Source organism: Carcharodon carcharias, chromosome 5 (assembly GCF_017639515.1).
Source record: "Carcharodon carcharias isolate sCarCar2 chromosome 5, sCarCar2.pri, whole genome shotgun sequence".
In the NCBI taxonomy this organism is placed as follows: domain Eukaryota; kingdom Metazoa; phylum Chordata; class Chondrichthyes; order Lamniformes; family Lamnidae; genus Carcharodon; species Carcharodon carcharias.
The window spans coordinates 140,362,053-140,374,200 of NC_054471.1; the positions used below are offsets into that span (position 1 = coordinate 140,362,053).

The window sequence follows — 12,148 nt, forward strand, 5'->3', positions numbered from 1 at the left end:
CCTCTATACTAGCTTTCAGCAATTCAGGCACAAGGACACCCAGACCTTTCTGCACTGAAGCATTCTGAAGTTTCTCTCCATTTAAATAATAAGTCGCCTTTTTATTCTTCCAACCAAAATGGATAACCTTACACTTTAGCCACGTTAAACGCCATCTGCCAAATTTTGGCCCATTCACCCAACCTGTCCATATCATTTGTAAATTTCTTATTTCTTCATTGCAACTTACTTTCCCACCTATTTTGGCATCATCTGCAAATTTAGCTATAGTAGCTTCCATCCCTGAATCCAAGTCATTAATATACATTGTAAATAGTTGGGGCTCAAGGACCAAACCCTGTGGCACCCCACTAGTTACAGCTTGCCATCCAGAAGAAGACCCATTTATCCTCTCTCTATGCTTTCTGTTGGTTAACCAATCCTCTATCCAAGCTAATATATTACCCCTAATTCCGTGTGATCTTTTTGGTAGTCAATGCAGAGCCTTGCTGAGCTGTCCAGCTTGGGGACAAGCACAACTGGGGAGCTCCAGCTACTGCTGCTAGACTCTATTATTTGGTAAAAACAAAAAAACTGCGGATGCTGGAAATTCAAAACAAAAACAGAATTACCTGGAAAAACTCAGCAGGTCTGGCAGCATCGGCGGAGAAGAAAAGAGTTGACGTTTCGAGTCCTCACGACCCTTCGACAGAACTTGAGTGAATCCAAGAAAGGGGTGAAATATAAGCTGGTTTAAGGTGTGTGTGGGGGGGGTTTGGGTGGGGGGTGAGAAGTGGAGGGGGTTGGTGTGGTTGTAGGGACAAACAAGCAGTAATAGAAGCAGATCATCATAAGATGTCACAGACAACAGAACACATAGGTGTTAAAGTTGGTGATATTATTTAAACGAATGTGCCAATTAAGAATGGATGGTAGGGCACTCAAGGTATAGCTCCAGTGGGGGTGGGGGGAGCATAAAAGATAATGGAAATATAAAAATAATGGAAATAGGTGGGAAAAGAAAAATCTATATAATTTATTGGAAAAAACAAAAGGAAGGGGGAACAAACAGAAAGGGGGTGGGAATGGAGGAGGGAGCTCAAGACCCGAAGTTGTTGAATTCAATATTCAGTCCGGAAGGCTGCAAAGTGCCTAGTCGGAAGATGAAGCGTTGTTCCTCCAGTTTGCGTTGGGCTTCACTGGAACAATACAGCAAGCCAAGGACAGACATGTGGGCAAGAGAGCAAGGTGGAGTGTTAAAATGGCAAGCAACAGGGAGGTTTGGGTCATTCTTGCATACAGACCGTAGGTGTTCCGCAAAGCGGTCGCCCAGTTTACGTTTGGTCTCTCCAATGTAGAGGAGACCACATTGGGAGCAACGAATGCAATAGACTAAGTTGGGGGAAACGCAAGTGAAATGCTGCTTCACTTGAAAGGAGTGTTTGGGCCCTTGGACGGTGAGGAGAGAGGAAGTGAAGGGGCAGGTGTTACATCTTTTGCGTGGGCATGGGGTGGTGCCATAGGAGGGGGTTGAGGAGTAGGGGGTGATGGAGGAGTGGACCAGGGTGTCCCGGAGGGAACCATCCCTACGGAATGCCGACGGGGGGGGGGGGTGAAGGGAAGATGTGTTTGGTGGTGGCATCATGCTGGAGTTGGCGGAAATGGCGGAGGATGATCCTTTGAATGCGGAGGCTGGTGGGATGATAAGTGAGGACAAGGGGGACCCTATCATGTTTTTGGGAGGGAGGAGAAGGCGTGAGGGTGGATGCGCGGGAGATGGGCCAGACACGGTTGAGGGCCCTGTCAACGACCGTGGGTGGAAAACCTTGGTTAAGCAAGAAGGAGGACGTGTCAGAGGAACTGTTTTTGAAGGTAGCATCATCGGAACAGATGCGACGGAGGCGAAGGAATTGAGAGAATGGGATGAAGTCCTTACAGGAAGCGGGGTGTGAGGAGCTGTAGTTGAGGTAGCTGTGGGAGTCAGTAGGTTTGTAATGGATATTGGTGGACAGTCTATCACCAGAGATTGAGACAGAGAGGTCAAGGAAGGAAAGGGAAATGTCAGAGATGGACCCCGTGAAAATGATGGAGGGGTGGAGATTGTGAGCAAAACTAATACATTTTTCCAAGTCCCGACGAGAGCATGAAGCAGCACCGAAGTAATCATCGATGTACCGGAGAAAGAGTTGTGGAAGGGGGCCGGAGTAGGACTGGAACAAGGAATGTTCCACATACCCCATGAAGAGACAGGCATAGCTGGGGCCCATGCGGGTACACATAGCCACACCTTTTATTTATGCCTGTCTCTTTATGGGGTATGTGGAACATTCCTTGTTCCAGTCCTACTCCAGCCCCCTTCCACAACTCTTTCTCCGGTACATCGATGATTACTTCGGTGCTGCTTCATGCTCTCGTCGGGACTTGGAAAAATTTATTAATTTTGCTTCCAATCTCCACCCCTCCATCATTTTCACGTGGTCCATCTCTGACACTTCCCTTCCCTTCCTTGACCTCTCTATCTCAATCTCTGGTGATAGACTGTCCACCAATATCCATTACAAACCTACCGACTCCCACAGCTACCTCGACTACAGCTCCTCACACCCCGCTTCCTGTAAGGACTCCATCCCATTCTCTCAGTTCCTTCGCCTCCGTCGCATCTGTTCCGATGATGCTACCTTCAAAAACAGTTCCTCTGACATGTCCTCCTTCTTCCTTAACCAAGGTTTTCCACCCACGGTCATTGACAGGGCCCTCAACCGTGTCCGGCCCATCTCCTGCGCATCCACCCTCATGCCTTCTCCTCCCTCCCACAAACATGATAGGGTCCCCCTTGTCCTCACTTATCACCCCACCAGCCTCCGCATTCAAAGGATCATCCTCCGCCATTTCCGCCAACTCCAGCATGATGCCACCACCAAACACATCTTCCCTTCACCCTCCCTATCGGCATTCCGTAGGGATCATTCCCTCCAGGACACCCTGGTCCACTCCTCCATCACCCCCTACTCCTCAACCCCCTCCTATGGCACCACCCCATGCCCACGCAAAAGATGTAACACCTGCCCCTTTACTTCCTCTCTCCTCACCGTCCAAGGGCCCAAACACTCCTTTCAAGTGAAGCAGCATTTCACTTGCATTTCTCCCAACTTAGTCTATTGCATTCGTTGCTCCCAATGTGGTCTCCTCTACATTGGAGAGAACAAACGTAAACTGGGCGACCGCTTTGCAGAACTTGCGGTCTGTCCGCAAGAATGACCCAAACCTCCCTGTCGCTTGCCATTTTAACACTCCACCCTGCTCTCTTGCCCAAGTCTGTCCTTGGCTTGCTGCATTGTTCCAGTGAAGCCCAACGCAAACTGGAGGAACAACACCTCATCTTCCGACTAGGCACTTTACAGCCTTCCGGACTGAATATTGAATTCAACAACTTCAGGTCTTGAGCTCCCTTTGTTTCTTCCCCCTTGCTTTTGTTTTTTCCAATAAATTATATAGATTTTTCTTTTCCCACCTATTTCCATTATTTTTAAATATTTTAAAATCTTTTATGCTCCCCCCACCCGCACTAGAGCTATACCTTGAGTGCCCTACCATCCATTCTTAATTAGCACATTCGTTTAGATATCACCAACTTTAACACCTGTGTTCTTTTGTTCTGTTGTCTGTGACATCTTTTGATGATCTGCTTCTATTACTGCTTGTTTGTCCCTACAACCACACCACCCCCCTCCACTTCTCTCCCCCCACCCAATCACCCCCCCTCCCCCCCCCCACACACACCTTAAACCAGCTTATATTTCACCCCTTTCTTGGATTCACTCAAGTTCTGTCGAAGGGTCATGAGGACTCAAAACGTCAACTCTTTTCTTCTCCGCCGATGCTGCCAGACCTGCTGAGTTTTTCCAGGTAATTCTATTATTTGGTGTTCCAACATATGGTTAATCTCCTCCTAAACCTGGGCTGGCTTTTCTGGACTTAGACAGTAGAGATGTTGCCTTATGGTAGGGGGCTTTCCCACATCCACATCACGTAGAGATAAAGTGGTGCAGCTTGGCTTGTCGCTACAGATGCTTTTAAATGCAGTGAACAGTCTTGTTAGATCTCCTCGCTGTTCTGCATTTAGGTGGGTGAATATGGTGTCCAGCCGTTAGAATTTTTGTGTTTGCTAGCAGGACGGTAGGAGGTTCAACGTGGGCCTCCCACATCTCCCTCTAATTCATCCTCACTGTTCCTTTTATCCTCCAGGTCTAAGGTTATTGAACAATCAGACAAATGTGCCAGGGCCAAACCTTTCAGCCAGGAGACAACCAATAAGGGATGAACCTCTAAAACTCAGGTTGTTACCTGCTTGTCCCCTTCTCGGCTGTGATATTATTTTATCACGCTGACATGATGCAGGCCTTTGCTTTTTCCTTGCGGTCTTGGGTGTCAGTTAAATAGTTTACCTCCTCATCCTTCTTTATTAGCCACTGAACCGGGCTTTTAGAGATTCACCTATTATTGGTAGGAGCACTAGCACCTAGTCTCCCGACTGAAAGGGTTGGGCCCTGATACATTTGCCTGCTTGTTTTTTCAGAGCTTTTTGGGAGATTTTTTTTAATGGTCTTGAGCCACATCACTGTAGTCTAACACGGAGACTTCTTCCTCCTTTTCTACAAATCTCTCCTTGATTAATTTCAGAGGCTCTCTCACTTTGTGTCTGTAAACCAATTCCAACAGAGTAAAACCAGGGACTCATTGGGTGAGTCCCTGGTCACGAACAGAAGAAAACTTGATCTCAGTGGGCAGTCTATACTGCATGTTATGAAGAGATATTAATGTATATAACATTATTGGAAATTATTTGTTTTTAAATCAAGGTTTAGTCAGTGTGTTAATTGGATTAAAGCCAGCTAGTCTGGATGCTTTGATGTATAGTAGTTTTGAGATGTAAATAGGAAGGTAGAGGGTTCATCTGCATTTTGTCACAATAGAGCATTCAAGAGTGAGAGTGAAATCTTGCACCTAGCTAGGAAATACCAAGCAATGTTTATATTGCTGATAAAATTAGTACTATGAAAGAGGTTCAAAGGGCCTGGTGATACAATGAAAATTTACATTCAAAGAGAAAGGCTGTGTATAACAGAAAGGAGTTTGTATGTGTAGGTCAGAGGCATGTAAAATCTAAGCCCGCAAGGTGAAAAATGCTTTGGCTGGTGTCTGTTTAAGTGTATTAGTTATTGTTGCTTAAGTGGAGATTAATTTGTTAAAAAGTTATAATAGTAATTTGTAGCCATGTGTATGTGTTTAATTTGTTGTAAATTAATCACTGTTTCATTTAGTTTGATATAAAAACTTTGAGAATTGGTGGTCTTATTCCTGCATATAGAGCTGCAACTTAAAACATACCAATAGAAAATATAGGTTATGTCAGTTGTTCAAAGTTTCCCTCTGGGATTTTAAATAACTCAGCCTTTACAAACTGCTGTGTCATAACACAGTGTAAAGAATTGCTTAATTTATTGGCCGCACCTCCACAAGGATGTAGTTAGGTTTTGCAGTTTTTAAATTGAAGGAACAATTTACTTTCCCCACTCCAATTCATTTGTGTCTGCAGGAACAATTCCAGATACGAAGCCCCAATTTTGTTATGGCCAGGTGAGAAGGGGTGAACTGACTCCCCTTTATTCAACCTCTTTGGTTGGTTACAACTAAAGTTCAAGTTTCTTTTTCACGAGGATGTGCTTTTTCCAAATCCAAATGTAACTAGTTAAGCTATGAGCAATATGGAACCAATAAAACAAGGTTTTCTTGAGTCAAAGAGAGCAAATTTTTTAACCATTAAACCAGAGGAAAAAAATAAAAACGTGACGTCAAACATTCAGCCCTCATGCAGTCATTCAGGCCCACACACAGGTAAAACAAAATACAGTTGTGCCTTTTGATTGTCCTTGAGGCGCAGATTTTTAACAACGTGGCCAATTTGGATTAGCTGGTTTCATGGATGTGGTCAGACGTGGAAGATGTTGCAATTATTACGAGATCCCAGTTCACTGGTAGATTTCTAGTAAAGTTGGCTTCCAAACTTATTAATTCACTTGTTCCAAGAGAGCCCAGCTTCATCCAGCTTCCTCTGAATTGGTTACAGCGTTGCCTGTTACACTTTACCTATTGTGTGTTTCCAAGGGGCTTCAGGCAGGCTTCTCTATGGTACCCATTGTTTCAATATCCAGCAATTTGCATTTTAATGTCTTTTCCTTAGACAGTGAAAAGTTTCAATGAGTCTCTGAATGATAGGAAATGTCTCTCTTTTCAAAATCCCCAGAGGGTGATTTGTTTCTTTTTCACCTTCACCTTGGAAGGTGGTTTTGTATTTTTAAGTAGTTTGTTCTGTCTCATTTCAAATTACAGAATTTCCAGTCAGTTGAATCATATTTTCAAAAACAAAGTGGCTTAAGCCTTGACACACAAAACATCGAAATAGTAATAGGAAAATAAAAATGACGATGAATACTTCATTAAAGATTTTATTGTGGTAGGACAAAAACGTTAATTTTTTGATCAAACAAGTAGAAAACCTAACAAGTAATTTTTACTGACACAAAATGTTACTTGAGAATTATGTTGGATTAAATGTTCTGAAGGACCAAAAGCTTTTAAAATATGCACAATAAGATATGGTCAATCTTCAGAAATTTACCAACAGTGGCAAGGCTATTATGCAAATATCTCAGTCTTCAAAACTAAATTTTATATTGGGAAACCTGCACTCAAGCAGCCTGTGCTATAGGCAGGTACTTTAATGGAGAGAAAGGTGAACAATAAAAACAAACAAGACCTATATTTACTTTTCCCGATCAATCCTTTCCATTTAGCATCTTAAAAAGTTTCCACAAACCCAGTTTAACATGGCATAATTAACATTCAGTAACCTTCAACATTGCAAAAACTCCCAAAACTTAATTTAAGAGAGCACATAGCAAACAGTGCAAAGTATGTCAAAAGAACAGTATATGTTTCTAAAATCAGATATTCAGAGATTAGTCTACATTTTATAAAGCCAAAGTGAGTTTTTTTCCAATAAATGTTATCCACAATATAACATGCAGAGGTAAAGCTGAATTCATCAGAAGGTAAATGGCTACTGAAAGCCAAACTTTAGTTTTTCCAGGTTAACCAATAAAATTATAAACAAGGAAATTTGGGGTTTGGCAGTATTTAGTTGCAAAAAGCTTGCCAGATGGTGTTGGGTCAGAGAAGGCAATTTCATTCTTATTTAGGCAAGTTCCATACATGAACGTATTTCTGAAAGAGATGGAAGTATGTTAAATTTAATTATGCAAAATTCAAGGTGCATTTAAGAAACAGAATAAGGTAATATAAAAAGAAAATCATTATTTGTAATGCTGCCAGTTTTAATTTAAAAAGGAAAAGTAATTCTCTGGCTGGTCATCAGAAAAGGATGAACAAGCTGGGTCTCTTTTTGAAAGAAGACAGGGAATCAATTTAATAGAAGTCATCAAAATTATGGAAGATTTTGATCGAATAGACATAGAGGCTGGGATTTTCCTGCCTCATTTTGGGCAGGACCCGCTGTGGGAGATTTGGTGGTCCAGTAAAAAGCCTGTTGACTTTCGGCAGGACCGGGCAATCCCAGCAGCGGGCGGGGGTGGAAAATACCACCCAGAGTGTTTCCACTTGTTGGCAAGAGTAAAACTAAAGGCCATCAATATAAGATGGTTACCAAGAAATGAAATAGGGAATTCATAAGAAACTTCTTTACTCAGAATGGTGAGAATATAGAACTCTCTTCCACAGGGAGTAGTTGAGGTGAATAGTGCAGATGTATTTAAGAGGATGCTTGATAAGCAAATAAAAAGCATAGAAGGCTATTCTGATAGGTAGATGTGGAAGAATGGGAGGGGGCTTAAGTGGAGCATTAACACCAGTATGGAGTGATTGGGCTAACTGGCCTTTTTTAATGGAAAAACTCAGCAGGTCTGGCAGCATCGGCGGAGAAGAAAAGAGTTGACGTTTCGAGTTAGGACTCGAAACGTCAACTCTTTTCTTCTCCGCCGATGCTGCCAGACCTGCTGAGTTTTTCCAGGTAATTCTGTTTTTGTTTTGGATTTCCAGCATCCGCAGTTTTTTTGTTTCTATTTTGGCCTTTTTTAATGTTTTATATCCTATATAATATGTGGGCAAACCTAGTGACCCTGAAATGGTGGAGGTGCTGTAACAGTTTTGATACAACTGAGCGGCTTGGCAAATCAAGTTAGGGGTCACTTAAAAATCAACCACGTAGGTGTGGGACTGGAGTCACATATAGACTTAAATCAGTTATGGGTGTGAAGTCTTCTTTCCTAAACAATATTATTGACCACTACCAGCATGGTAATTTGTTCCCTGGATTTATTAAAACTAGATTCCAATTCACAAAATAGCATGGTCGGAACTGAGCTCTTTTCTCTGGATTATTTGTCCAGACCTCCGGAATACTAGACCAGTAACATAATACAATTGTATATGACACCCGACTGTCAGGATTTATTAATTTTGCTGCTTTACTGGAAGTCCTTTACTGTGATAACTTATTCGTTGTGTGTGATGAGTTACTGGCTTAAACAGACAGTTTATTTCAATGAACTGAAATTGGCAGAATATGCTTAGGGAAGTGTGATTTCAGCAAGAACAGCAGACCGACCTACAACAATGAAGTAGGCTGGGGAAGAACCACAGATTTTTAAAATGTTGAATCAGCACCTGGCAGATAATATGTTTTGTGTTATGTTTCTTCATAATTCAAACCAACATTAGGAAAGGTTCTCAACGGTTCTATGTTGAGTTCTAGGGCATAAATATGATCATCCTAATATTTATGCCATAACTCCTTGTACAGAGGAACAAGCAAAACTACTAATTAAAATCTATTTACATCTGGTACACTTCAATGTACCTAACTGCTTAAAAGGAAAATACTGCGGATGCTGGAAATCTGAAATAAAAACGAAAATGCTGGAAAAACTAAGCAGGTCTGACAGCATTTGTGGAGAGAGAAAGAAAGAGTCAATGTTGAGCCCTTATGACCCTTCTTCAAAAGAAGCGTCAAACAGACACGAAATGTGAACTTTCTCTCTCCACAAATACTGTCAGACCCATTGAGTTTTTCCAGAATTTTCTGCTTTTACTCCTAATTGCTTCCCCAGTGAGAGGATTAAGTGAGGTGGTTTGTTGTTAGTTATCAATGGGTTCCATTTGGGATTGAAGTGGCTCTGGTCCTATGTGCATGTTCAGAGACTGTTCCAAGAAATGGCTCCATCGCACCTGATGCCGAAATAGTTGGCTGGTCCAAAACTTCCATTTGTAAAGCACCTTTAACATAGTAAAACCTCCCACAATGCTTCACTGGACTGTTAAGCAGGCAAAATTTGAAACCATGCCACATATTAGGGCAGGTGAACAAAAGCCTGGTCAGAAGTAGGTTTTAAGGAGTGACTTAGAGGAAGGAGGCATAGAGGGGTTTTGGGGAAGAGAGGGGATAGCAGGATTCCAGAGCTTAAGACCTGGGCTCTTTACCTGGCACTTTTTTAGCAGCAATTAGAAAAGTCAGAAGAGACATCACTAATAGGCAGCAGTTTCATTCATGCCTACTCCAGCCATGCTCTGTTAAGCAAATCCAGTTCTTTGCCTAGAGATGTACTCCCCAGCAATAAAGTTTATAAATCCTGCGTAATGTCTCATGCTAAAGGCAGAGAAAAGATCCTTTTGTACATTTGAATTAAGGTCAGCGATCTCAGCATTCATGGCAAAGACGCAGATTGCTGTTCAGATCACAAACTCTCTCAACACATGACAACATTCACAAAATTAAAGCAATATAAATGGAATGCACATTCCACAGCAACAGATGCTCATTTAGATATTCAACATAATTTGCCTTCAATTTAGTTGAAGTTCCTGCATTATACATGTTTTGGCAGTATGGGGTTAATTTTCCAAAAATGAGCTGGCAATAAGGGATGTCACCAGCCCTATCAGAAAATCAAGGGCAGGTAAAGTTCCTTGCTGGTGGTACGTGATTGAAAATTTGGATACCAGTAGTGCTCTTTGCATAGCTATTCTAAAGCAGATTGGTGACATTTGCAGGATACAATGACTTCAAAACATGTGAAAATACAAACATTTTAGCTATATGGACTAATCTGGGTTGAATTCCTGATACTGTAAAGCACACTGAGGGCTTACCTGACAATGTCAACCATTCTGCTGGCAATTTCTTTTCTCCGCATCAAACTGAAGACCCATATTCTGCTTATGCCACAGATAGCCTCTTCTGGCATTGTAGAACATCTCCAAGCACGATGATATTCAGATAGTTCATCGTTCTCAGAGTTTTTCTGATCAGTAGGCTCAGATAGCACTCGAAAGGCCTTTGGAGATACCACAGGAAGATTGAAGACTAAATTGACTCAAACAGTGAATCCCTAGAAATAGTACTCCCATCTCAACCATAGAAATTTACAACTGGACTTCCTGTACACAAAATAAGTTCACTGCTCAATTTTGGATAGCACATTGAAAGTTAAATCTCGTTTCAATAAACAGCAACAGAAGCAAACTCAGGATAACAAATTTTTTTCTTTAAGAAAACATTTTTTTAACGTATCTATCTAACCTTGATGTGTTGGTCGTCATTTTTGTAAATGTTAGTTGTGTTGATCAGATACATGAATTAATAGATGCCTTTGTTAACCAATAAAGGGGGGGACACAAGAAGAACTTGACACCTTTCACCCCCCCCCCCAAAAAAATACTTCTCATCTAGGGAGAAAAAAAAACCAATTCCACTCTACTACTACATTAATTGGGATATGTGCCATACTGCATTACCACTCTATCATTGTTTCACTTTTCATCTAACAGTCTTGCGCTCCATGACCAAAGTTACAGATAATGTACTGCTGTACTTAAGAGTCTTGGGAGAAGCTTGCCCAGGATCAGTGCACCTGACACAACCGAATAAAAAAAATGCAGCCTCCTTTGAAAGCTAGAAGATATTGGAGGCAAAGAGAAAACGCAAGGAGGGGAAATCCAGAGCCAGCAACTCATCCAAACACAGTTGTTTGTGGTATCCTTCAGCTGAACCTTCCAGGCTCAGATCAGCCTTAGCACTCACCTATGTACCCATCAAAACTCTATTAAACACTCCAGATGGTGCAAATGGTCATCTTTTCACCTCGAACGACGAACAAGGTACTGATGAAAAAATAAAGAATTTGCAAAATGTCCAAAGCACTTCAAGCCAATTAATACGACAATATGAAATAGGAGAAGTGGGTCATTCTGGAGACGTAGCAATATTGACACTGGACGAGTAATCCAGAGACCCAGGGTAATGATCTGGACACCCTGGTTCGAAACCCACTGCGACAGATAGTGGAATTTGAATTTTATCTTTTTCATTCATTTATGGCACGTGGGCGTCACTGGCTAGGTCAGCATTTATTGCCCATCCCCAATTGCCCTTAAGAAGCTGGTGGTGAGCTGCCTTTTTGAACTCCTGCGGTCCGTGTAGTGTAGGTACACCCACAGTGCTATTAGAGGGGGTTCCAAGATTCTGACCCAGCTTCAGTGAAGGAACAGTGACATATTTCCAAGTATGGATGGTGAGTGGCTTGGAGGGGAACTTACAGGTAGTGGAGTTCCCATGTGTCTTCTCCTTTGTCCTTCTAGATGGTAGCAATCATGGGTTTGGAAGGTGCTGTTTAAGGAGCCTTAGTAAGTTTCTGCAATGTATCTTGCAGATGGTACATACTGCTGCCACAGTGGGTCAGTGGTGGAGGGAATGTATGTTTGTGGAAGGCGAGCCAATCAAGCGGGCTGCTTTGTCCTGGATGATGTCAAGCTTGAGTGTTGTTGGAGCTGCACTCATTCAAACAGTGGAGAGTTTTCCATCAACTCCTGACTTGTGCCTTGTAGATCATGGTCAGGCTTTGGGGAGTCAGGAGGTGAGTTACTTGCTGCAGGATTCCTAGCCTCTGACCTGCTCTTATAGCCACAGTATTTATATGACTAGTCCAGTTCAGTCAATGGTAGCTCCCAGGATGTTGGTAGTTGGGGAGGGAGATTCAGTGATGGTAATGTCATAGGGTAACGGTTAGATTATCTCTTGTTGGAGATGGTCATTGCC

General features: G+C 42.3%; 1 protein-coding gene across 1 annotated transcript in view; it reads right to left on the bottom strand.

Moving 5' to 3' along the window:
* Window positions 1–6,472: 6,472 nt before the first annotated feature.
* esco2 (establishment of sister chromatid cohesion N-acetyltransferase 2) overlaps window positions 6,473–12,148 on the bottom strand; it is a 45,388-nt gene continuing 39,712 nt past the window's right edge. Inside the window, exons 11-12 of the mRNA XM_041187892.1 lie at window positions 10,204–10,388; window positions 6,473–7,263 (exon numbers count right to left, since the gene is read on the bottom strand). Of these exons, the coding sequence (XP_041043826.1) occupies window positions 7,131–7,263; window positions 10,204–10,388 (318 nt within the window). The 3' untranslated portion in view covers window positions 6,473–7,130. The remainder of the gene's footprint in view (window positions 7,264–10,203; window positions 10,389–12,148) is intronic.